Source organism: Pteronotus mesoamericanus, unplaced genomic scaffold, assembly GCF_021234165.1.
Source record: "Pteronotus mesoamericanus isolate MK-2021 breed Mesoamerican mustached bat unplaced genomic scaffold, CSHL_Meso_final contig_105, whole genome shotgun sequence".
NCBI classification, from domain to species: Eukaryota; Metazoa; Chordata; class Mammalia; order Chiroptera; family Mormoopidae; genus Pteronotus; species Pteronotus mesoamericanus.
The window spans coordinates 4,613,271-4,639,986 of NW_026555006.1; the positions used below are offsets into that span (position 1 = coordinate 4,613,271).

Sequence of the window (26,716 nt, forward strand, 5' to 3'; positions counted from 1 at the left end):
CCACAAAATAAGTAGAGCTGCCCAGAGTCCCTGGAGGAGAGACCAGAAACAGGATTAACCGGAGAGTCCTAGAGCTGATTTCCTCCCATTTCCGTAGTCCCCATTTGGCGAGGGCAAGCAACGCACCCAAAGAGCCAAAAGCGGGGAAAACACACAATAGAAGACCCTAAACTGACCAGTGCCACGAAGCTCGCGTGCCAGGGAGGCCAGATGAGCACGGGAGGTCGCGAATAAGCCCCCTGGTCTGGGGCAAACAGATGCGAGCCCAGGCAGGTGGGGGACCCTGCCGCACTGGGAACGCGCTCAAGGAGCTCTCCTGAGAGCGCAGAGAGATCCCCAAAAATAGCCCAGCCCTGATCGAAGGGGTCACAGAGCTGCTCCAAGCAGGAGTCAGACACAGGCATTAGACTCCTGAAAGGCTCAAACAAACAACCCAAGGCCCTATAGGGTCAACAACTGACATCATCAGAGGCAAGCCCAGAAAGAAAAGTAAAGGACAAAAATACTTAACAGACTCTCACAAAAATGGGAAGAAAAAGACGTTCCCCCCAAATGAGTGGAAAAGGGGACTCCCCACACAGAGAGCTAAATGAAATAGAGGCAAGGGAACTATCAGATATGGAATTTAAAACAATGGTTCTAAAGAAGCTCAATGAGCTCAGCCAGCTCAAAGATAACTATGAGAAACTGCAGAGAAACTATCAGGATCTTACAGCAAACTATATCAGCCTGGAAAAGGACATAGAAACTATCAAGAAGACACAAGAGGATATGAAGAATACCATTTCTGAATTGAAGAACACAGTAGAAGGAATCCAAAGCAGGCTGGATGAAGCTGAGGATCGAATCAGTGAGATGGAGGACAAGGTAGAAAAAAGCTCCCAGAAAGAACAAGAAATGGAAAAACGGCTCAAAAAGAATGAAGAAGCATTTAGGGAAATGCAGGGCAACCTGAAACGCAATAATATCCGTATAATAGGGATACCAGAAGGAGAAGAAGAGGAGCAAGGAATAGAGAACCTCCTCGAAAAAGTAATGATGGAAAATTTCCCTAATTTGAGGAGAGAAAGGCTCTCATGGATCCAGGAGGCACAGAGGACCCCACTCAAGAAGGACCCAAGGAGGTCCACTCCAAGACACATCATCATTAAAATGGCAAATGTCAAAGACAAAGAGAGAATCCTCAAGGCAGCAAGGGAGAAGGAGAAAGTAACATACAAGGGGGCCCCGATACGCCTAGGAGCTGACTTCTCAACAGAAACACTACAAGCCAGAAGGGAATGGCAACAAATATTCCAAGCCATGAAAAGCAAGGGCCTACAGCCAAGGCTGCTCTACCCAGCTAGGCTCTCCATTAAAATAGAAGGAGAAATACGGAGTTTCCCAGACAAAAGAAAGCTAAAAGAATACATCTCTACCAAACCAGCACTCCAAGATATGCTAAGGGGACTGGTTTAAGCAGATGAAGGAAAAGAATGAGACAGAGAGGAACACAAGTACAAAGAGAAAAGATGAGTAAGTTTCTATCAGTAATATCTCTCAATGTGAATGGACTAAATGCCCCAATCAAAAGACACAGGGTAGCTGAATGGATAAGAAAACATGACCCACACATATGCTGCCTACAAGAGACCCACCTCAGAGCAAAAGACCTACACAGATTGAAAGTAAAGGGATGGAAAATAATATTCCAAGCAAATGGACATGAGAAAAAGGCTGGCGTTGCCATACTTGTATCAGACAAAGTAGATTTCAAAGCAAAGGCCATAAAGAGAGACCCAGAGGGGCACTTTATCATACTTAAAGGAAGAATCTATCAAGAAGACATCAACATTGTAAACTTATATGCTCCCAATATAGGAGCCCCCAAGTTTATAAGGAAATTGTTGGATGACTTCAAAAAAGATATAGATAGCAACACACTGATAGTAGGGGATTTCAACACCCCACTGTCAAAAATGGACAGATCTTCCAAACAAAACATTAATAAACATATCGTGGCGCTGAATGAAACACTGAATCAAAGAGACTTAACTGACATATATAGAATCTTACATCCCAAAGAAGAAAAATACACATTCTTTTCAAATGCTCATGGCAGTTTTTCAAAGATAGACCACATGATAGGACACAAAGCAAGCCTCAGTAAATTCAGGAAAATTGAAATAATACCAAACTTTTTCTCAGACCACAAGGCCTTGAAACTCGAAATCAAACTCAAAGAGAAACTTCAAAAACTTGGAAACTCATGGAGACTGAACAGTACACTATTAAACAATGAATGGGTCAATAATGAGATAAGAGAAGAAATCAAAAAATTTCTGGAAACAAATGAAAATGAACAGACAACTGTCCAAAACCTATGGGACACAGCAAAGGCGGTCCTGAGAGGGAAGTTCATAGCAATACAGGCTTACCTTAAAAAGATAGAAACATTTCAAATAAAAGACCTAACACTACAACTTGAAGAACTGGAGAAACAACAACAAATAAATCCCAGAGCAAGTAGAAGGAAGGAAATAGTCAAGATTAGAGCAGAACTGAATGACATAGAGACAAAAAGAACAATTCAGAGGATCAACCAATCCAGAAGCTGGTTCTTTGAAAAGATTCATAAAGTTGACAAACCTTTAAGCAGACTCATCAAGAAAAAAGGGAGAGGACCCAAATTAATAATATCAGAAATGAAAGAGGAGAAATAACAACTGATACCACAGAAATACAAATGATTATCAGAAACTATTATGAACAATTATATGCCAAGAAATTTGAAAATCTTGATGAAATGGACAAATTTTTAGAAAAGTATAATCTTCCAACACTGAAGGAGGAAGAAACAGAAAGCTTGAACAGACCGATAACAGTTGGGGAAATTGAAGCAGTCATCAAGAAACTCCCAGCACACAAAAGCCCAGGGCCAGACGGTTTCCCAGGAGAATTTTACAAAACATTTAAGGAAGAGCTAACCCCTGTCCTTCTCAGACCATTCCAAAAAATCCAAGAGGAGGGAAGACTGCCAGACTCCTTCTATGAGGCCAGCATCACCCTGATCCCAAAACCAGATAAAGACCCTACAAAGAAAGAAAACTACAGGCCAATTTCGCTGATGAACATAGATGCTAAAATCCTCAACAAAATATTGGCAAACCGCATCCAGCAATACATTAAAAAGATTATCCATCACGATCAAGTGGGATTCATCCCAGGGCTGCAGGGATGGTTCAATATACTCAAATCAGTAAACGTGATACACCACATAAATCAAAGAAAAGACAAAAACCACATGATCATCTCGATAGATGCAGAAAAAGCATTTGACAAGGTACAGCACCCATTTATGATCAAAACACTCAGCAAAATGGGAATAAATGGGGCATTCCTCAACGTAATAAAGGCCATATATGAAAAACCTACAGCCAATATCATACTCAACGGGCAAAAACTGAAAGCTTTCCCACTAAGATTGGGAACACGACAAGGATGTCCGCTCTCACCGCTTCTTTTCAACATCGTATTGGAAGTCCTAGCCACAGCGGTCAGAGAAGAGAAAGAGATAAAAGGCATCCAAATAGGAAAGGAGGAAGTAAAACTATCATTGTTTGCAGATGACATGATAGTGTACATAGAGAACCCTGTAGACTCTACCAAAAAACTCCTCAACCTAATAAGTGAATTTGGCAAAACAGCAGGATACAAAGTCAACATTCAGAAATCAAAGGCGTTTTTGTACACCAGCAATGCAATAGAAGAAGAAGAAATCAGGAAAAATATACCATTCGATATAGCACGAAAAAAGATAAAGTACCTAGGGATAAATTTAACCAAAGACACAAAAGACCTGTATGCATGAAACTATACAACATTGAAAAAAGAAATTAAGGAAGACACAAATAAATGGAAGCATATACCGTGCACATGGATTGGAAGAATTAATATCCTTAAAATGTCCATACTACCAAAAGCAATTTATAGATTCAACGCAATCCCTATTGAGATACCAATGACGTATTTCACAGAAATAGAACAGACATTTCAAAAATTTATATGGAACCATAAACGACCTCGAATAGCCGCAGGAATTTTGAGAAAGAAACACAAAGTAGGAGGGATCACAATACCGGACATCAAACTCTACTACAAAGCCACTATACTCAAAACAATCTGGTACTGGCACAAGAACAGACCCATAGACCAGTGGAACAGAATAGAAAGCCCAGAAATAAGCCCAGGTCTCTATGGACATCTAATATTCGACAAAGGGGGCAGAAGCATAAAATGGGGCAATAACAGCCTCTTCAACAAATGGTGTTGGGAGAGCTGGATGGCTACATGCAAAAAATTGAAATTGGATCATCAGCTGACACCATACACAAAAATAAACTCAAGATGGATAAAAGACTTAAATATAAGTCGCAACACCATCAAAGTCCTAGAGGAGAACATTGGCAGGAAACTCTCAGATATCCCACGCAGCAATTTTTTCACTGATATGTCTCCTAAAGCAAGGGACATAAAGGAAAGAATAAACAAGTGGGACCTCATTAAAATAAGAAGCTTCTGCACGGCTAAAAAAAACATCAGCAAAATGAAAAGGGAGCCAACCATTTGGGAAAATATATTTGCTAATGATACATCAGATAGAGGTTTGATCTCCAAGATATACAAAGAACTCACTCGACTCCACTCCAAGAAGACAAACGATCCAATCAAAAAATGGGCAAAGGACCTGGGCAGATGCTTTTCTAAGGAGGAGATACAGAGGGCCCAGAAGCATTTGAAAGGATGCTCTGCATCACTAGCCATCAGAGAAATGCAGATCAAAACCACCATGAGGTATCACCTCACACCGGTCAGAATGGCCATCATAAACAGATCCACAAACAACAGGTGCTGGCGAGGCTGTGGAGAAAAGGGAACTCTAGTCCACTGTTGGTGGGAATGCAGACTGGTGCAGCCACTATGGAAAGCAGTGTGGAATTTCCTCAGAAAGCTGAAAATGGAACTGCCTTTTGATCCAGCGATTCCCCTGCTGGGACTATACCCTGAGAACACCAAAACGCCAATACAAAAGAACCTATGCACTCCAATGTTCATAGCAGCACAATTTACAATAGCCAAGTGTTGGAAGCAACCTAAATGCCCATCAGTAGATGACTGGATCAAAAAATGATGGTACATATACACAATGGAATACTACGCAGCAGAAAGAAAAAAAGAAGTACTAAACTTTGCGACAGCATGGATGGAACTGGAGAGCATCATGCTAAGCGAAATAAGCCAGGGGGCGAAAGACAAATACCATATGATCTCACCTATAAGCGGAACCTAACCAACAATGCAAAGAAGCAAGGAAAATATGACCAGCAACACTGAAAGGAAAAGAAATCAACAGAGACAAGGGGGAAGGGGGATGCAGGGAAAGGGAAGGGAAGGGGAAAGTCAAGGAACAGATAGCAAGGACTCATGGACAAAACGAAAGGGGAAGAGCTGAGGGAGGGGACGTGGGAGGGGGCAAGGGAAAGAGGTGGGGGGAAGGCAGAGACAAATGTATTTAAAAAGTAAATAAATTAATTAAAAAAAAAGAAAAGCTAATATAATGAGTGGATTAAAAAGCTGTGGTACATTTACACAATGAAATATTACGCAGCAGTGAAAAAAGAAGAAACTTCCATTTTGCAACAGCATGGAATGGACCTGGGGAAAACTATGCTAAGTGAATTAAGCCAATTAGTGAAAGAAAAATACCACATGATCTCACTTATATGTGGAATCTAATGAACACAATAAACTAATCAACAAAATAGTAACAGATGCTTAGATATATTAAACAGACTGACAGCTGCTGGAAAGGAGGTAGGGTGGGGTTAGACGGGATGAGAGATGGTGGAGGGATTAACCAAAGAACATACATGCACAACCCATGGATACAGGCGACAATATGGGGACTGACTTGGACAGGGGAAAGGGTGGGGTTGGGAGGAGGTGGGAAAAGGGAGAAAAATCGGGAACAACTGTAACAGCATAAACAATAATTTTTTTAAAAAAGTTGCCCTGGCGGTATGCTTCAATGGATTGCGTGCTGGCCTGCAAACCAAGGGTTGCTGGTTGGATCCCAATCAGAGCACATGCCTGGGTTGCGGGCCAGGTCCCCTGTTGGAGGTGTGTGAGAGGCAACCACACATCAATGTTTCTCCCTCTCTCTTTCTCCCTTCCTTCCTGTCTCTCTAAAAATAAATAAAGATCTTAAAAAAAAAAAATAGCTAATGCAAGACCTCAAAGATATTAAGCAAAATTTTTTACTTTTTAATGTTATTTTTCAATTGCTGTTTACATTCAGTATTATTTTGTATTAGTTTCAGGTGTTCAGCATAGAGGCTATACAATCATAGCCTCTCTACAGGAGGAGAGGAAAAGTGATTTCCCAGTATTTCAAGTACCTACCTGGCACCATACATAGTTATTACAATATTATTGACTGTATTCCCTATGTATTCTTTTTCTTATTAAACACTTGAACCCTTTTGACTTCTTTTTTTTTTAAGTGTGTTTATTTAGCATTTCCACACCTTAATACATTTGGTTGATTTTTGAAAAGATTTTATTTATTTACTTTTAGAGAGAGGGAAAGGAAGGAAAAAACAGAGGAAGAGAAACATCAGTGTTTGAGAGATATATTGGTTACCTCTCCCACGCTCCCAACTGGGGATCTGGCCTGCAACCCAGACATGTGCCCTGACTGGGAATCAAACCAGTGACTTTTTAGTTTGCAGGCCAGCACTCAGTCCACTGAGCCACACCAGCCAGGGCTGACTTCTTTTTATTTTAGTTTTTGGTCAGTTTGTATTTAGAAGACCACTTAAGCTTAATGACTCTTTTAAGAAAGAATGTTAGTGGTTGGTATTAAAAGATGTACTTGGTTATACATTGCCCCTCTAGTAAATAAAATTTATTGTAATAATTTTAGTTGGAAATAACCAGTCACTATTTTAAGCCATTCCTTAAAACTTTTCTTAGTTTGTTTTGAGCAACTAAAATATTTGTAAAATGCGTATTAGTAGCATTTAAATTATTTTATATGAAATTAACTACATTATTTTAATAATGCATTTTAATTATGCTAGTGTCATTAACTTTTACTCTGGTTAAGTAATATGGTTATTTATATCCTAAAAAATAATCTGAAGTAAAATTACATCATGTGTGTTACAGATCATTAATCTTTGAATTCTCAAGAGCCTAGCACAGTGTCTGGTGCATAGCATGTACTTAATGGTTGCCAAATAAAATTGGTTCACTGACAATTGAATTAGTGTCACATAACTAGGCAATACCACCAGCCAATAAAAGAAGAAAAGCTAGCTTTATTAAATGCCAACCCTGTGTCACTGCTTGGTGCTTTTATGTACATATTCATTTAATCCTCTCAAGGACCCTATAAAATAGATATTTTTATTCTCATAGATAAAGAAAACGAGGCTTACAGAAATTAGGTAATTTGCTCAGGATCAGTGGCAAAATAATGTTTATATTTTTCCTTCTCCTAGGTTATAATATCTGAGTAAAAGAGTCATCCGTTATCTTTAATGCTTACCACAGAGCTTGGAACATAACAGCTGCTTAGTAAATTGTTTCTGAATTATTAAACAAATTTTGCCATATTTAATAAACATAAGACCATGACAAGGAGCATTTTATACCATAAGTAGATTATTACTACATATTTCTAGTACTTCGTGCTGCTGCTAGTTCTTATTCTAATTTTGTATTGATGTTTTAATTTGGAGCATACCTAATTAATACTGAATACCGAATTCTATGCTCTAGATCTAAGGGTAGTTTGTGAAATATATAATGGTATTGGGAGAGTTTTAGTGAATTCCCATTTTTTTTTTTTAAAATTTTTCCCCTTTCTTTATTGTTAGACACAACGGATAAACACAAAACAGAAAACAGCAGGGATCTTCTTGGACCTCAAAAAACAAAGTACAAGACATTAGTGGCCAGACCAAGGGTGTGGGTGGCAGGCTACAGCAAACAGAGCTGGACTAAAGGCTTCTTCCCCGTCCCCAGAGCCAGGACAACCCCAGCAGCCCTCTACCTGCAGCCAGTCCACACAGGCAGAATGCTGACCAAGGGGAAACTCTATGCAAACAAGGCTACCCCACTGGGAGAGAAGAGCCATGCAGGATAGCTAAAAGTCCCATTCTCCCATCCTTGCTCCCTTCAAGGCTACAATTGAGGAAAAGGAGTGTCCCTGTCACTCTGATACCCTCCCCATCTGCCCTGGCGCTGATGCCCCAATGCTTGGCATTTATTAAAACCTGTTCCAGCTCAGAACGTGAGTCCAAAATTCACTGGGGAGGGGTTAGGTGGTGAAAAGGCTGGTGTGAAACCAAACATTTTTATTTGCCATCGTCACTGGGGCCATTTCTTGCTGCTTATTTGTTTGCTGGCCTGCTCTTCCAGCTGCATGGCCAGGAGCAAGGTCTTGATGATATCTTGCAGGGCTGAGAAGTGCTTGGCTTTCTGGGTCAGGGCAGACTCTGCCTTGTTCACAAAGGTCTCCAGGTCCGAGTCTGGCTATTCAGTCATCTCAGAGACTTGAAGCCAGCCTGGGCCTTGCTGTATAATCTCCTTCAACTCTTCTATGGCCCTCTCCTCCAGCTCCCTGATCTGGGTCATGGCTTCATAAAAGCTTGACATCTGGGAAGACAGTTCCTCTTCCTTGGAAAAATTGTCTACAGTCAGGGATCCATTAGAGCTGGCTTCTGTCTCTTGTATTTCCATCTGAGTTGGCTGCTCCCCACTGGGCCTACTGTAGGGGCTCAGCTCCTTGACCCTGTCTTAGTGTGTTTAAAGTATATTCACAGCTTATGCCTTGTGAGATCATGGCAATCATACAGGTCCTTGAGTTCTCCCCAATAAAGGAGTCCCGTAGCACTTGTGTCAGCTTGCTCTTGCAGAATGGGGTGTGAGCCTTGTTCTATCCTAGGGCCCTGATGCACTCCTTCAGAGCCAGAGACTTTTGTTCATTTCTGTGCCTTCCATGTGGGTCTGCTGGTCAGAACTGGAAGTGTCCACACCTCATTCGTTCTCTGCCAGATCCACCAAAGAGAACTTGCCATGCACTCTCCCTTTGGCTCAAAAAAGAACCTGGAAGCAGGCACGGGAGCAGGGAGAGCTGCAGTTGGCAAATGTCTGCCCAGAGGTCCTGCAGGCACTTCCTACGTTGATCATCACGATGACATCGTTAGCACAGTTAACCAGGTGCTGCTGCAGTCCCAGCCCGTGCACGTGCCGCTTCCTGAACACGCAGCTTGGCCTTCTTGTTGAGCAGGTCAAACAGCTTCCCATTATAAATCTCAAAGAATGTCACATAGACTTCCAGGCCCAGGTTCTAGTAATGGAGCTGATTCTTCAGGAGTAAGATGTCATGGGAGGTCATCGTATAGATCCCTTTGGAAGCATTCTGGGCTTTCCCAGAGAGGTTTCTGCTCATAGTATGTGTCTTACCACTTCCTGTCTGACCATACGCAAAACAGGTTGCTTTTCACCTTGGAAAACTGTGTGTACTAGTGGCCTTGCTGTGACCTGCAGACGACTTCATTTGAAGCTGTTTCATCAAATGCAAAGCAAAAGCAGAATGCCTGGTTCTCCAGATACTGTTAAGTCCACTTTTAACTTGGGCTCATGTATGAAGAGCAGACACTTGCTAGGAACAGAAATCACATCTATTTATTTCTAGGCCAATTGTGTATTCAGTGAGCGTTTCCTAACACATACTCATATCCTGTGCTCTTTGATAGTCTCAGTCATAGTAAGTGGATGATGGTCTAAACTAGCCTGAAATTCTGTAATCATCTGGGCAAATTCACAGTTTGAAAGCTGTTGTCATATCCCTGAACTCAATTTATTCTCATGTCAGAGTTCTGGGTCCTCTTCTCGTTTGTTCTTCATTTTTTCCATTTCCTTCACAGTACATGAGTTCCTCTGAACTGAGTTCACAGGGTTTGTAGCAGAGCTGCCTTGGATGGAATGGACTTGCTCTTCCACTTCCTCGCTGACCATCGAAAATAGTAATTCAGCCACTTCAGGGCAGGTGTCCCTAGGCTGGGGGTCCATAGGAACTGAAATGTGCTTGTAGGGATTTGCAGGTGCAGGCAGCTCCACCTCTATATCGTTCTCTTGAGTTGGGATGAGAACCTCAGAGAGTGGACATGCGAGTGGAATGGCTTCGGAGACCTTCCTTTGGAGCGGGAATCTTGGAATTGTCTGGTCTGCGTTTTTGTCTCATTATATTCACCTGCAGGGGCAGGTTTTCCTTCGGGTATAAGGGAAGAAGCTGTAAGAGCTCTGGGTTTATTGTGGCCATATCATCAAAATAAGTCTCTTTGCTCTTTGTGGCACCTCCTTCTGTCCATTCCACTGAAACACAGCCTTTCTCCAAGTCCACAATCCTTACATTGGCACTGTGAGTTAAGCCATTACTGCATTGGATCGTAGTGTTGAGACAGGGAACAAGCGGGTCTGAAGTGACGAGTCCTTTGAGCAGTACGGAGAAGTGCCAGAAAAAAAACACCAAATGGCAAGAATCAACAACTCTACTAAACCTACGAAGTTTTGACACTGTGTAAACCTCCCAGTTTCCCTTCCCTCCAGTGATCCCCTCTCCTTAGTTCATGTCCATGGGTCGTGCATATAAGTTCTTCGGCTTCTTCATTTCCTATCCTGTTCTTAACATCCCCCTGTCTATTTTGTACTTACACAATTATGCTTCTAAATTCCTGTACCTTTTCCCCCATTCTCCCCTTTCATCCTCCCAGTTGATAACCCTCCAAATGATCTCCATATCTATGAGTCTGTTCCTGTTCTAGTTGTTTGCTTAGTTTGGTTTTGTTTTTATTTTTATTTTTTAGATTCAGTTGTTGATAGCTGTGAGTTTGTTGTCATTTTAATGTTCATAGTTTTGATCTTCCTCTTTTTCTTAAATAAGACCCTTTAACATTTCATATAATAGGGCTTCATGATGATGAACTTTAGCTTTACCTTGTCTGGGAAGCATTTTATCTGCCCTTCCATGCTAAATGATAGCTTTGCTGGATAGAGTAATCTGGGTTGTAGGTCCTTGCTTTTCATCACTTTGCATGTTTCTTGCCAGTCTCTTCTTGCCTGCAAACTTTCTTTTGAGAAATCAGCTGATAGTCTTATGGGAACTCCTTTGTAGGTAACTCTGCCTTTCTCTTGCTGCTTTTAAGATTCGTTCTTTATATTTAATCTTTGGCATTTTAATTATGATGTGTCTTGGTGTGGTCCTCTTTTAGTCCAGCTTGTTTGGGACTCTCTGTGCTTTCTAGATTTGTATATCTATTTCCTTCACCAAATTGGAGAAATTTTCTTTCATTATTTTTTCAGATAAGTTTTCAATTTCTTGCTCTTCCTCTTCTCCTTCTGGCATCCTTATGAGTCAGATGTAGGCCCTTTTGGAGATGTCCCAGAGTCTTCTTAAACTGTCCTCATTTTTTTGAATTCTTGTTTCTTCATTCTGTTCTGGCTGAATGTTTATTTCTTCATAATTCTACAAATTATTGATTTGAGTCCTGGCTTCTTCCCCTTCAACGTTGGTTTCCTATAGGTTTTTCTTTATTTCACTTAGTGTAGACTTTATTTCTTCCCTTACGCTTTTGCCATACTCAATGAGATTTCTGAGCATTCTGATCCCCAGTGTTTTGAACTCTGCACCTGATAGGTTTTCTATCTCTGCATTGCTTAGTTCTTTTTCTGGGGTTCTGTTCTAGTCCTTCATTTGGGCCATATTTCTTTGTCTCCTCAATTTGGCAGCCTCTCTGTGTCTGTGTAGTAGGTAGAGCTGCTTTGACTCCCTGTCTTAGTGTACCTGTTAAGTTTTGTTTGGGGCAGAGCCTTGGGTATTCACCAGTGCTGGCAGCCTGCTTCACCTCTTTGTGGCTCCATGTGTGGGGAAGGATTCGAAGAGGGGACAGTGCTGCTGCTGGCTGATTTCTGACTTGCCCCTTTTCCAGTCACTTCACCCACTTCCCCATGGGACTGGTGACCCTCCAGATGCTGCCCTGGTTGTGGTTCACAGAGTGTGTGGGTTTGCATGCGTTCTGGGCTCTCCTGAGAAACTGGCAGTTTCTTCTGCAGCCCCAACCCCCACTGGTGTTTATAGCCAGAAGTCATGAGGCTTTATATTTTCTGGTGCTGGAACTGGGGTTGTGTGGTCTGGCTTGAGACTGAGATCGCTCGCTCACAAGGCATTCCCCTGATTTTTTTTGTCCCCTTGATTTTTTACCACCACACATAAATGTGGGGCCACCCATTTCACTGGCTGCCACCAGCTCACCACCATCACATGGTGTCTCCTCTCTACCCTGGCCCCCTGTCTCCACCCCTTCTACCCATCTGGATGAATATAGCTTCTTTAAATCCTTGGTTTTTGGACTTCTGTACAGTGCAATTTTCTGGCAGTTCTTGGTGTTTTTTGTTTTGAAATTGGTTGTGATCCTTCTCATGGTTGTACATGAAGGCAAAGAGTGCCTACCTATGCCTCCATCTTGACTGGAGATTGAGATTCTCTCATCTTTTATCTTTAGTATTCAGCAAGGTATTGGAGCATAATATATGCTCAGTAAAGCTTTGCTCTTAATGAATAGTAGAGTTAGGATAAGCAGTCTTAAGTCAACAAAGATGGTCTAGAGTTGATTTCCTTGTCCATAGAACTTGGAGAACCATTAAAAATCCTCGGGATTTTCTGAAACTAGTAAGGAACTGTACCAACATACTGAGGAATTGACAGCAGTGCAGTCTCCTGATTTTGAGGCTCCAAACAGCAGTTCTTGACTTTCTCCAGAGAATCAAAGCCTCCAGGTCTTTCTCTAATTTAACCTGGTATCCAACTAAGCACTCGCTTATCCACTCATTACAGCATTCTTTTAAGGGAATATCATTCACTCGGCACTATATATGCAGTAGTCTACCATCTGCAAGACATTGCTTTAGCTGCTAGTGATGCAACAATGAATAAGATAATAAATTCCTTGTTTGCGTCATCTTCCATTACATTTTATAAGTTCCCAATTATGTTGAGTAGGCAAATGTCATTTCTGGATGTCAGTATCATCATTTAAAACTCTTTGAAACAGTGAGGAATTTCTAGGTTTGACTCAGAAATTTCAGGTGTTAAATTCTTGTATTAGGCTTTGTTTGGCTAACAAAGAAAGAGAATTCTGTGTTTGCTGACCAGTCATCAGAGATACCTGTTACGTATTTCTAAGAAGGTTGAATTATGAAACTATTCTCAAGTGCATGCTCATGAATTATAAGAATAATTAAAGGCAATGAGAATCTGTGATAAGTAGTATATTATTAATGATAGCCTATGTCACTTGGGTCTTCAAACCTGTGTCTATAACTTTACTATTTGTCATCACTTTGATGTCCCACAGGTGCCTCAGAGTCAACATGGTCATAGAAAATATATCATTTCCCCTCAACCTGGTTTTCCTTTCAGCATTCTTCATTATGGTGAATGGCAGAACATATAGCAATACCTAACTATTCAAGATAGAAAACTAGAAGTCATCCATGACTCTGCCTTGTTCCTCAGTGTCCGTGTGAGTTGCAGATGATTTGGGAATATACAGAATCCTGCCTCCATACTATCTTTTGACTTTATCACTTCTCCCATCTTTCCCTTCTAATTCTATACTTTAGGTTCTTATCATTACTTTTTGTAATTAATGTCCAGTTCTTAGTTGGTGTTCTTGCTTTTTGGTAATGCCTCTTTATTATCCATTTTCAAAAGTGCAGTTTTCTTGCTGAGATACCCATCTGATCATGTTACTTCATAGCTTGATATCCTTTAATAGTTCCTCATTGTTTCAGTATAAAATGTAAACACCACATACTGTCCTCTCATGATTTGATCCTCATTCATTTCTCCTTCCCTATCTTCTCACCTTGCCTCCACATTCCCTCCCAAACTTCATGCCCTAACTTCAGTGAACTGTCTCACCTCAAGAGGCTTTGCATGTGCTGATCCTTTTGTCAGGAATTCTCTCTTCCTCTTATTTGCCTAGTCTTTGGGATGAAGTTCCCTCTTGTGTCTGGGTTTGATGTACATCCTGTGAGCTCCCATGGCACCCTGTATAACATTTCTGTCGTGGCATTTATCATATTATATTATATTTATTTTTCATGGATTCGGACTGAGTTACTTAGTAGTGACTGTGTCTATGTCCCCAATGCCTAGCACAGGATCTGTCACAAAGAAAGTATTTTTTGAAAGGTGGTGGTGGTCGAAGTTAACCTCGGAGGCAAAGATGCAGACACATATGTAGATGTGAGTGGAAAGGGCTTTATTTCTAAACATTTGAGTGGCTTGTTAATTTCCACACCAGTTGAAGTTTACTTTTAGAAACTCCCTTATGGTGTCTGTTGCTGCTGTTTTCACCAGAGCAGTATCTGAAACCATCAGATTATTTTCTCAGAGGAGCCAAAAGGGAGAGAAGTAAATTTCTTTTATTCAACAATCAGAAAGGAAATGTGTTTTAAAGAATGCAGATAGTTTATTGTAGGTTTTGTATATTTATTTAAGAATTCCATTAGCCTTCATTGAATGTAGTTGCATAATATCATCACCACAAAGTTGGCTGAATTGCAAATCATTTCATTTTGCTTTTGAGGAAGTAGCATTTTATAATTATTTAGGAAAAAGAAATGGTATTCCGTTTTAACCTCCAGCTGGTCTGACACCATCTGGGTGCACTGTAGTTCAGTTGTGGCACTAACCACCTGGAGTAATGCAAACATGAATTAAGGACTCAGTCCTCTACAAGACCGCCTTCTCAGGTCAGATACCAGCTGTGAGTAGGGTCTGTGGACCATCTGTACTTTTGACCAACTGGCTATAAATTCAGGGGTTCCCATGACCCTATCAGGTTCAGTAATTCACTAGACTGACTCATAGAACTCAGGAAAGTGCTGCATTTATGATTATAGTACAGATGGTCCCCAAATTATGATTGTTTGACTTAGGACGTTTTTGACTTTACTGTGGTACACAAGAGATATGCCTTCTGTAGAAGACGGCTAGGCTAAGTTATTTTGTTCAGTAGGTTAAATGCATTTTTGATGTATGATATTGTCACAGATGGGCACAGGTAACCAGGTTCTTGGTGATTGTGGACAGATAATTGAACTGAACACACAGAGTTTATAGCAGAAAGTGAGAGAAAGAAGATTTATTAAACCACACGGAACATGGGAGCAGGCCAACGCAGAGCAGAGTAGAGCCTAGCAGGGCCTGACCTCAGGGGCTAGAGGGCTTTTACTCTTAGCGCGGGCTTTTATTGTGCATGTACAAGTAGTTATATTACTTTAAAGTTACTGCACATGTGGTCTCCCATGATTTCCTTGATTGGCCACTGGGAAGGGAGGTCCCACAACGCTAATTTATTGTAAAATGATATTATAATGAAGCAGGAGTCAGGTAGCATCTTCTGCGCACATGCATTTCTGATTCACTAAGATTCAGTGCTTTTCCAGAAAGCAGGAACTGCCAGTGTTAGAACAGGGTTTTCATCCTTTGTGTTCTTTATCTTGGCCCTGGGGTACCTCTGGAGTTTCCTCCTTCCTGACTATCTCCTGCCTCAATATTTTCAACTCACAATGAGTTTATTGGAGTGTAACCCCATTGTAAGCTGAGGAGCATCTGTATTATTATTAGGTAAAGGTTACAACTCAGGAACAGCCAGATAAAGAGGCACATAGGGTGAGGTCTGGGAGGGTTCCTAAAGAAGGGCTTCTGCACCCTCTCCCCCACGGAGTCAGGGCATATCACCATCCCAGCATGCCAAGGTGCTCAGCAACTGGGAAACTCCACCAAGTTCAGTCTCCATAGTTTTTATGGGTGCTTCATTATGCAGGCATGCTCAATTAAGTAGCTGGCCACATGACTGAGCTCAATCTCCAGCTCCCCTCTTCTTCCTGGGGTCAAACTGGCTGAAAAGCCCCAACCCTGCAAGCACTTGGTTAAGTTCTTTCTCTTGATAGTGAGCAACCTCCTGTGCCACTACCTGCCAACAGGAGGCCCACCAAGCGTCACCTTATTAGCATAACAAAGACACTTTTATCACTCAGGAAATTCCAGGGTTTTAGAAGATCCACGACAAGAACCCAGGACAAAGATTAGTCAAATTTTTTATTATGCAGTGTATAGTATTTTAAGTTAAGGCTTTTAAAAATTCAATTCAAATGACTTATTTATTAAAGGTTGAAAATATGAAAGTTTGTCTTTTGGTTGTGAAAAGAATACTTATATATTATTCTCTCTTTAATTCCTGGACCAGAAAACCTTCAACAAAAAATTAAAATTGCTACCTAATAATCTGTACCTACTTATTTTGCATTTAGGTATTCCCAGTTCCAAAAAGAATACAGTTTAGATGAAGTGATGACATCTCGAAAAGTTTTTGATTTTCTGACTCTCTTACAATGTTGGTAAGAAAAACATTTTAATATTTCACAGAAGGAATTGCTCCCCTTTTTACCCCTTGGGCAAACCTTAGGCTTTATACCTGGGTGTATCTTTACTGTACCTGTATCTGCTTCTAAAGAACTACCAACGTAATTCGTTCTCTCTCTCTCTCTCTCTCTCTCTTTCTCTCTCTCTCTCTCTCTCTCTTTCAGCACTCTCTGGAATGAGTACCCTTACTTCCTTCTCCTGCCTAAAGATAGATGCTCTCTTCTCTTGGAAAATTATATAGTTTATTTCCTTCTCTCTTGACTTCTACCTACTTTGTTTTAAGTGTATTTATTTATTGAAATGTTAATTAGGAAGCCAGTGGAGTCCCAAGATTTTTACCTTGAACATTTTGTATTCTCTGCTGTACACTTCTACTGTAGGAAATTTTACTCTATTTTAGTGGCTAAGGGTAAACATAAAACAAAAAAAAAATCATAGCTCTAATAATAATAGTTGCAGCTTGAAAATTGCTTAACAATATTTATCTCCTAGAATATTGCATTAGTATTGCATAGGCCCTTCCTGTGCCTGGTTTTCACCTGGCTGTGACCTGGAGCTACTGGCTGGATGCCTGGGAACAAGTGGGGTCAGCTTTTATCTGTTGCAGTATGAAGGTCAGCCTATTTATGAAGTCCACCTGAACTCGCAGAAGGCTTCAGTGTTTGCCACCTTCCTTCACAGCCTACTCTAAGGAAAAGATCTATTTTGAGGAGATATCAAGAGTCTTAACCAAACCATGGGCTTTTTGGTATCTTCTGTTCCATCCTTTTTCAGTTTACAAAAGGATTCCAAGACTGAGTTATTGGGGACATAGTGGAGTTGGAGCTAGTTAAGCCTATTGTAGAATCTTTATTGTATTGGGGTAGGAATGACCTTGTGTACTTTTCAGAAGTCACCAAAAGATGCTTTATATACCTATAGAAGCGAATCCAGGATTCTTTGCCATAATAACTTCTTGGGAAAGATTCTTAGAGACCAAGTAGTGACTGGCAGCCTTTAAATTCTTGTTAGAAGTTCAGTCCGCAGTGGGGAAGCATGTGTAAATTTTAACTGTAGATATCACACAGAAGACTAAGGGACCATCAGGCACACTCGACCTTTCATTCCAGAAAGAACTTCTAGTCTGAAATCTTAGGATTGAGGTGGATCAGGTGTAAATAATTATTTTTACCTCCCCTTAGTCCTACTTCAGATGGCGCTGCAGCAGCAGTTTTGGCCGATGAAGATTTTGTGTGGAAGCATAACCTTCATTCCAAAGCTGTGGAAATTCTGGCTCAGGAGATGGTGACTGATTTTCCAAGCACATTTGAAGAAAACAGCATTATTAAAATGGTTTGTCTGAAGTTCTGTTTTATTTATTAAACAAGAACTTTATAAACTTGGTTTATTTATTAAACCAAGAGATTTCACTTAAAAATTTCAAGGTGACATGATGCTGTTATTGGCTCCGTATATAATATACTCGAGAAGTTCTCTAGAAAATCCAATAGTATAATTCATTCTTAAGAACCCGTTAGGGGAAGATAACTGATGAGAACGTATGCTTCCTGTGATAGAGCCATACATCATTATATGATAACTTTGAACTAACTAGACTTGCTATTTTTTTTTTTTTTATGTTGTATTGGCTAAATACGCAAAAATGTTTTTAGGGAACTTTCATGATGCTTAAAAAAATTCTGATTGAAGATTAAGTACAAAATGGAGGAAGAAAAGAGATTCAGACCTAGTGTTAGTTGAATATTTGAAGATATATACATACATACATGTATAAAATATAGACATATGTAAATACACACACATATATAAACATACGCTGCACTACAGTTTAGTAAGTGATTTTTACAACAATCCTCTGAATTTGAGTGTCCCGGTAACTTGCCCAATATCTCAAAGCTAGGGCACTGGGGTGTGGTAGAAGTACAACTTATATTTAGGTTTTTTGTTTACAGTTCATTTTCCACTATGCTACAGTTTTATTCTCTGTAGCATAGTTTAATTTGCATGTTATTATCGAGACCAAAGAGGTGTTAAAAGCATAGATTTTGGAAAAATGTTTTGAATCCCATATGATCTTCTAAAAGAAGATTGTTTATTTTCATATAAAAATTACACTTTTATTTCTCAGTGTGTCATAATGATCTGTTGATAAACCTCTTCTTCCTATTTACCACAACTATACATTGTGGATTGATAAGTTTTTGTAATTTAACGTAAGATACGGCGTGAAGAATTATAAGTCCTTTTTACGTATCTTACTTAAAATTCTGCCCTTTATGGTATCAGATTTAATATGTATATTTTTCCTCCTGGATATCCTTTTATTTGGACTTTTGAATAATATAGAATCAACAGATATTTCAATACATGTGGTCATTTCTCAGCTGTTAGGTTTAGACATATTAATCCCTTATAATCCTTATATAAAAGTCCCAGTTTTGCTGCCCTTAATTTATTTATTTGTGATTTTGGTTTTAGGTTGGCTTTGATATGACTAAAGAAGCTGCCAGAAAGTGCTATGAGAAATCTGGCCTGAGACCAAGTGATATTAATATAATAGAACTTCATGATTGCTTTTCTGTTAATGAACTCATTACTTATGAAGCATTGGGACTCTGTCCAGAAGGTAATATCTTTTTTAAAAAATATTTTATTTATTTATTTTTAGAGAGAGGAGAAGGGAGGGAGAAAGAGGGAGAGAAACATTGATGTGCAAAAGATACATTGATCAGTTGCCTTTCACATGCCCCCAACTGGGAACCTGACCTGCAACCCAGGCTTGTGCCCTGATGGGGAATTGAACCAGTGACCTTTCAGTTCTCAGGCTGGCACCTAGTCCACTGAGCCATACCAGCCAGGGCTATTTTAATCTTTATTGTATTTTTTCCATTACCATTTAGTCCCCTTATACCCGCCTCCCTTCCAGTAATTACGACACTGTTGTCCATGTCCATGAGTCCTTTTTCCTTTTTGCTCCATCCTTCTACCCCTTAACCTTCCTCCCACTCCCCACTAGCTGTCATCTTGCTCTCCATCTATGAGTCTGTCACCATTTTTCTTGTTAGTTCAGTTTGTTCACTAGATTCCACATATGAGTGAAATCATATGGTATTTGTCTTTCCCTGACTGGTTTATTTCACTTAGCATAACGTTCTCCAAGTCCATCCATGCTGTCATTAAATTACATTTGTAATTCCAACTATTTCAAATTGTGTTTGAATAAAGACTTTCAGAAAGGAAAATGGAAAAACTAGTTTATGGGATCTGGAGGAATTTTTCTTTTTTCTTCATCTCTAAAGTGGTTGTACCAGCAGTGTATGAGAGTTTTAGTTGCTTCACATCCTTACCAGTACGTGATAGGGTCAATTTAAAAAATTTTAGCCATTCTAAAGAGTATGTGGTGTGTCTTATTTTCATTTTAATTTGCATATCTATGATAACTAATGATGTAAGCATCTTTGCATGCACGTGTTGGTCATTTGTATATCTTCTTTTGCGAAGTGTCTGTTTCAGAACTTTTGCCCTTTGATTACTGGGTTATTTGCCTTCTTTATTGAGTCATAAGAATATATGAATTCTGGATACAAGTCATTTGGTATGTGTATGTTGTGAACATTATTTCCCAGGCTGTGGCTTGCCTTTTTGTTTTATTAATGGTATAACTTGAACAATAAATTTTTGAAATTTTGATGAAATATAAAGTATCAGTATTTTTAATGGTTCATGTTTTTTGCATTCTAAGAAACTTCTGCCTATCTAAAGGTCATAAAGATTTTTTCTATTTTTATTCTAATTCTACAGATTTAGATTATATTTTTTAGCTGCTTGGCCAATAAGTTTATTATTGTCTTTATCTGAAAAATTGTCATAGAAAATTATTGGCTGGTTTATTGGCTCTTAGCAGCCCATTCCTGAGCTCTGAGGAAGCTTGCCTTCTTCTGAGCTACCTGATATTTCTTCTGGGTAAGAGACATTTTGTGATGGTTCTACCTCTTCTTTTTAAGTTCTTTCATAGGATTCTTCTCATACACTGGATTATCTCAGGTAGCAGCAGCATGAACTTTCTTCTACATATCCTCCTTCATGTTCGGAGTTACATTATTCTCTATGTACTGGGAGAATTGTTTCTTGTAAGCATCTTTATCTTCTTCCCTTAGGTAACACACATAATCTACAATGTTTTAACCCCCGGTGTGTTTCCAATGTACTTCTGCACTGAGTTCCTTGCTTTCTGAATCATAACCAGGGAACTGGTACCCTTAATGCCCCCAAATCTTCATTTCGTGTAGTACTTCTGGCAAGCTCTGTATCCAAGTAGCAGGTGAAGGCACCCAGTTGACCATTGATGCTTTCCACATTGTATTCCCATCCCTAGTCATCTCCATTTGGCTTTCCTAGATCTTGTCCATGCTAAACCTATTGTGGAGTCTGCGGGCCAGCAGCAGGCCGCTACAATGTGCTGCAGCATATTTTGTCAGGCCAACCTTCACACCATACTTGGGGAATTCATGAGCATAAACTATACAGACTATCATATCTCTTTCTATATCTTTATGGGCATAAGCATCTGACAAGTGTCATCTCTGTTAGTTATGCAGACTCTCATTCTGTATTTGGGTATGTTGTACTTATTTTTATCCCTGGTGACCAAGTGTTTCTGGGCACAGTAATCGGTTTTATCTTCTTCTTGTCTTCAAAATTTCAGTTGCTGTCTCTTGAAGTAGGTCTTATTTTTGACAACTTTAACAAATCCCATTCTGCAGAAGAGACACCCACGTCTGTGGCTCGCCATAGACCTGCAGGCCCAGCACAGCTCCAGGCAGTGGTCGGAGTGGGTTGGGGGAGTGGGTGGATGTAGATTTAGAATTTATATTCAAGTATATAATCTATTTTGAGTAAGTTTTTGTGTATGGTGTAACATAAAGGTTGGTATTAATCATTTTTTATTTCATACACATATCCAGCACCATTTGCTGAAAAGACTTTTCTCCTCCCATTGAATTACATTGGCACCTTTGTGCAAAATCAATTGTCCATATATATATATGAGGATCCAGTTCTTGACTTTTTCGATCTACATTCTTATCTTTTCACTAAACAAAATTATCTTGGCCATTGTACTAACACTATGTAGTACTAGAGTGTATAACAAGTCTTGAAATCAAATAGGGTTAAGTTCTCCAACTTTGTTCTTGTGAAAAATCACTTTGATTATTTTAGGCCATATACATCTTCATCTTTGTGTATTTATTAGAAGTAGTGTCAATTGCTACAAAAATACAGTGAAAACTCCCCTGACTAGAATTTTCATTGGGATTTCATTGAATCAGTAGACGCATTTAGAGACAATTGACATCTTAGCAATGTTGAATCTTCCAATCCATTAGATGGTATATGTTTCCATTTATTTAGCTTCCCCTTTTTGTTAGAGGTACTGTTCTATACACTGAAGAGAATGGAAACACTAACAAAATGATATATGCTTCTCCATGTTCATTACAGCACTATTTATACAGCTAAAATATGGAAACAATCTAAATGTCTATTGACAGATGGATGAATAAAGAAAATGTCCTTTATATATAAAAAAAATAAAATGGAATATTATTCAGCCATAAAAAAGAATGAAAATCTTGCCATTTGCAGATGGACCTTGAGGGCATTATTCTAGGTGAAATAAATCAGAGAAAGACAAATACCATGTGATCCCACTTATATGAGATCTCAGTTTATGGAATCTGAAAAAAAAGAAAAAGGAACAAAACTCCAAGCTCATATATGCACAGAACACATTGATGGTTGCCAGAGGGGAGGGGTAGGGGGTTGGACAAAATGGATGAAATATGTATGAACTTCCAGTTATAAAATAAATAAGTCATGAAGTGTAATGTACAACTACATTACATAGTGACTATAGTTAATAATACTGTATAGTATATTTTAAAGTTGCTAAGTGTATAGACCTTAAAAAGTAAATTTCATAACTACATTTGGAAATGGATATTAACTAGACTTATTTTGCAATCATTACGTTGTACATCTGAAACTAATGTTACATATTAATTATATCTTATAGGTTTGAGAATTAAATTATGTAAATACATGTAAAATAATTAGAAAAAGGCAAGACAGAATGAGTGCTTAAAAGCGATGAGCTGCCTCTGGCAACAACCATTATCATCATTATTTCGAGATTTACCTCTCATTGCTTTATCAGAAATGTCATTTGGAAGAATATTATATACAGTGCCATGTATTTTTATTTACTTCTTTACCACCTGAAAGAATGTCATGGGAATTTATAGGAATATTGAAGTGGCTAAGCATGTGATGTAATTTTTTCTTTTGAGCTTACATTTATAGCTTAACAGTATTTTCAGCCATTTTCCTTCATTTCATAAAGTGTCCTTTTTTTCCTGTCTATCCCTCCCTCTTCCCTGTTTATTAAGAACATTTATATAGTGTATGAATACAGTTGAAAATGTAGGGAAATTAATACATTTTGGCAAAATCACGATTTTTGAAAGCTGATATAATTTAGTTATAGTATTATATTCATTCCAGTTCTTTTCTTTTGTTTCTCTGAATCTCTATTATGTTTGTAGCAGTTTTGGAAACCAGAGAGCTCTTAGGAATTAATAGGTGCATTGTGTCATATAGGAAATGTTCTGAAAATACCAGCCTTTATTACTCAACATTTATTACCTAACTTTTAGATGTACTTATATCAGTTTGATGCTAGTTTGAGCTGTTAAGAAATGTCTGCTGTAAAACATTCTTGGCTATATCAAATCTTTAAAAACACATCATTTGTTCCAATGTTATTTTTAACGTTTGTAAATATATTTTTTCTTCTATAGGGGAAGGTGGAAAACTGGTTGATAGAGGAGATAATACGTATGGAGGAAAGTGGGTCATAAATCCTAGTGGTGGATTGATTTCAAAGGGACACCCGCTTGGAGCTACAGGTAATACTGCACAGAGAGTTCACACATTTTTTATTATCATTTGGCATAATGTGAATGATTAATCATTGATTTGAATGAAAGATTGTGTTCTTTGAATTTGGTAGCCAGTGCTTTAAACGATTGTTTAGACACAGTGTGTTTTATTTTCCTTTATGTACTGTATACTTCAGTGATCTTGATTAATTGATGAGTATTTGAATTAGTTGATATTCTAAATTCAACAATTTATATTTTTTAAAGTTTGACTATTTTCAAATAGGTGTACAATTTAACTAACAGGATGTTTCCAAGTAGAGACCTGGCTAGACCTGCTAGATATGAATCATTTAAAATGAACATATTAATTATATATAGCTGTATATGTGGTTAGTGTTTCAAGGAAATTTTTTTTTGAGACAACTTAATTAGAAGTTATAAAATAAAAATTTTATTATGAGTGTACTGCTGACTGGCCATGTGATTAGTTTCATTGTTCAGTTACTCACTTTGATTCTTAGTTTCCTTAATTATAAAATGAAGAAATTATACAAAGAAATTTCTAAACTAATATAGCACTAAAATTCTGGGACTTATGGATAGGTGAGTTTTATATTTTTCCATATTGTCTTATGTATGAATTAAGTACAATTTTATAAATTCTCACAGATTCTAAAATAAAGGCGTTAGAATTAATACTGTATTCATTATAGCAGTTAATTTTGGTTTATTTCTGTTTATCACTCAAATTTAGTAAGCTGATAATTTAGTAGAGAAAATGTACATAGATGGGGAGTAAGAGAGAAAGATAGTAAGATACGTACACACAGGTAGCTGCAATATAAGGTGCCACCTTGCTATTTGTTTTCTGTCTTGTCCTTTGGTTCCTTTATCTTTTTCATGCTATCTTTTTATTAATTGGGTAATTTTTAGTATTTTCTTTTCTTTCTTCTTTTGGATTATTTATTTATTTTTAAGTCTTCACCTGAGGACATATTTATTGGTTTTTAGAGAGAGGAAGGGAGTGGGAGGGAAGAGAGAGAGAGAAACATCAGTTGGTTGTCTCTTGTATGCACCCCAACTGAAGATCGAACCTGCAACCTAGGTATGTGCTCTGACTGGGGATCGAACCTGCAACATTTTGGTGTACGGAACCATATTCCAACCAACTGAGCCACTCAGGCAGGGCTCTTTTTCTTATTCTTTAGTGGTTTCTCTAGGATTTACAGCATGATCTTTATTACAGTCTACCTTCAAATAATGTTATACTACTCCACACAAGGGAATTTTACAAGAGTAGTTCCATTTACCCGCTCTTATCCTTTGTGCTGTTACTGTAATACATGTTTCAGGAATGGCAGGTAAAAATTTTGCTAGCAGTTCAGTAGGGATAATAGTGAGAGGAGCCACTCCCTTTCCCATCCTTTGATTCCCAGGAGACTTGTGTATCCTGACTGTGGTGAAACAGCATCATTGATTCAGAGTATGTTCCTGTTTTGGAGACCATTACCCTAGCCCTGCAAAGTGTTGCTGGCACCATTACAGAGTCTGCAAAAGGCCTTTACATTATTCTGTCAGCCCAACGGCTTTAGGGTGATAGAGTCCACGTAAACCCAGTAAATGCTGTAAGCAAGAGTCCGTTCCTGGACAATGAATGAATTTCATTCATTGAGGCTATTAAATGATCTACCCAATTAGAGGAAATACTATGTGGCATACTGTGTTGGCAAACCTAGCACAAACATCAAGAATAAAACCCTAGAGGATATAACAGTTAAAGGTGTAGGTAGAGAAGAAGGGACATTTAAGAATAATGAGAAGAAATGGTCAGTTATCCAAGTGTTTCAAAAGTAAGAGGCCAGGCCAGAAAAGTTAACTCAGTAAAGAGTGAGAGGTGGCCTTTGGCTTTGGCTATTATCAGGTCACTGGCAGTCTTGGAGCAATTTTAGGGAAATGTTTTGCATGGAAGCACATGGAAATTTGGGCAGAATTAGAAATGAGAAAGTAGCAACAATCATGTAGATAAGCTTTTAGGAATAGTGGCTGTGAATGGAAAGGCATATGTAAGGGAGTGTACCTCAACTGCAGGTATGTGTTCTTTGTGAACGAAGTCTTACGTTTGATCTTAGCCTTTTTACCTTTTTCATTATATGTAGCTTTGTTGATCCTCATTTTTTTATTTGTGAAATGGGAATAAAATCTACTTTGTAGGGTTGTTGTGTGGATTAAATTAGGAAATATGTGTATGTAAAGTGTGTAGCAGAGTTACCGAAACAGAGTAAGAACAGAGTAATTACTAGTACTCTTCCTACCATTTATTTCTACAAATGGATTCCATAATGTTTGCTGCTAGTAATTAATCCCTTGTTTGTATCAGAGTATGGAGAGTAATTTATAACCCTTCCAGGAAAAGAACATTCTTTAATTTGTAGAGAACATAATTTTCCTTCTGGTATGGCAGCCACAAAGCATCAATATCTCTATGTAAATATTGTGCCTAATACTACCCAGACATTATTTTTTTAACTATTTTTTCTACTTTTGGTAAATAGACTAAACTGTTTCTTTTAGCCATCATAAGAATTAGGTGGTTGTTTTTGTTGCTAATGGGATGTAAAGAAGTGAGGATGATAATAAATATTTCCATGGTATGGTCATTGAAGCCCGAAGTGTTACAGTTTGCATTTGAGGACAGTGATTTACATTCTCCTTTCAGACAGCTTCCTCACTCTCATACAGGAAACTTCTGTTTCGTGAGGAGATGAATGTGACATTTCAGTTACTTGTTAAGTTTTTATTGACACACAACTTTTTTTCTCCTGTGAAAGAATATGGTTTTTATTATAATTGGCTTTCCAATCTGACATATTTTTCTCCTGCCACCCACTTGAAATACTCAGAAATCATGTTTTGTAGAAACAGTATTTTTCATATCCATATTCTTTCTTAAAATCGAGCTATATGATTTTCATATAATAAAGTGCCCAGTTCTCTCCACAACACAATTGTTTTTAGCAGCATCATTCACGATAGCCAAAAAGTTGAAAAATCCCAGATATCTGTCATCTACTGATGAATAGGTAAACAAAATGTGGTATATTCATACGATGGAATATTCTTTGGCCATAAAAGAAATGAAAGTACTCAGCCATTCTACAACATAGGTGAACCTTGAAAATATTTTGCTAAGTGAAATAAAGCAGTCAGCAAAGACCACATACATGATTCC

General features: G+C 38.6%; 1 protein-coding gene and 2 pseudogenes across 1 annotated transcript in view; 1 reads left to right on the forward strand and 2 right to left on the reverse strand.

Annotated features, from left to right (window-relative positions):
- SCP2 (sterol carrier protein 2) overlaps window positions 1-26,716 on the forward strand; it is a 103,029-nt gene that overhangs the window by 28,632 nt on the left and 47,681 nt on the right. Inside the window, exons 8-11 of the mRNA XM_054573219.1 lie at window positions 16,432-16,518; window positions 17,725-17,875; window positions 19,022-19,169; window positions 23,404-23,511. Coding sequence (XP_054429194.1) covers window positions 16,432-16,518; window positions 17,725-17,875; window positions 19,022-19,169; window positions 23,404-23,511 — 494 coding nt within the window. The remainder of the gene's footprint in view (window positions 1-16,431; window positions 16,519-17,724; window positions 17,876-19,021; window positions 19,170-23,403; window positions 23,512-26,716) is intronic.
- On the reverse strand, window positions 8,416-11,710 carry LOC129069220 (kinesin-like protein KIF2C; annotated as a pseudogene).
- On the reverse strand, window positions 20,431-21,314 carry LOC129069224 (60S ribosomal protein L5-like; annotated as a pseudogene).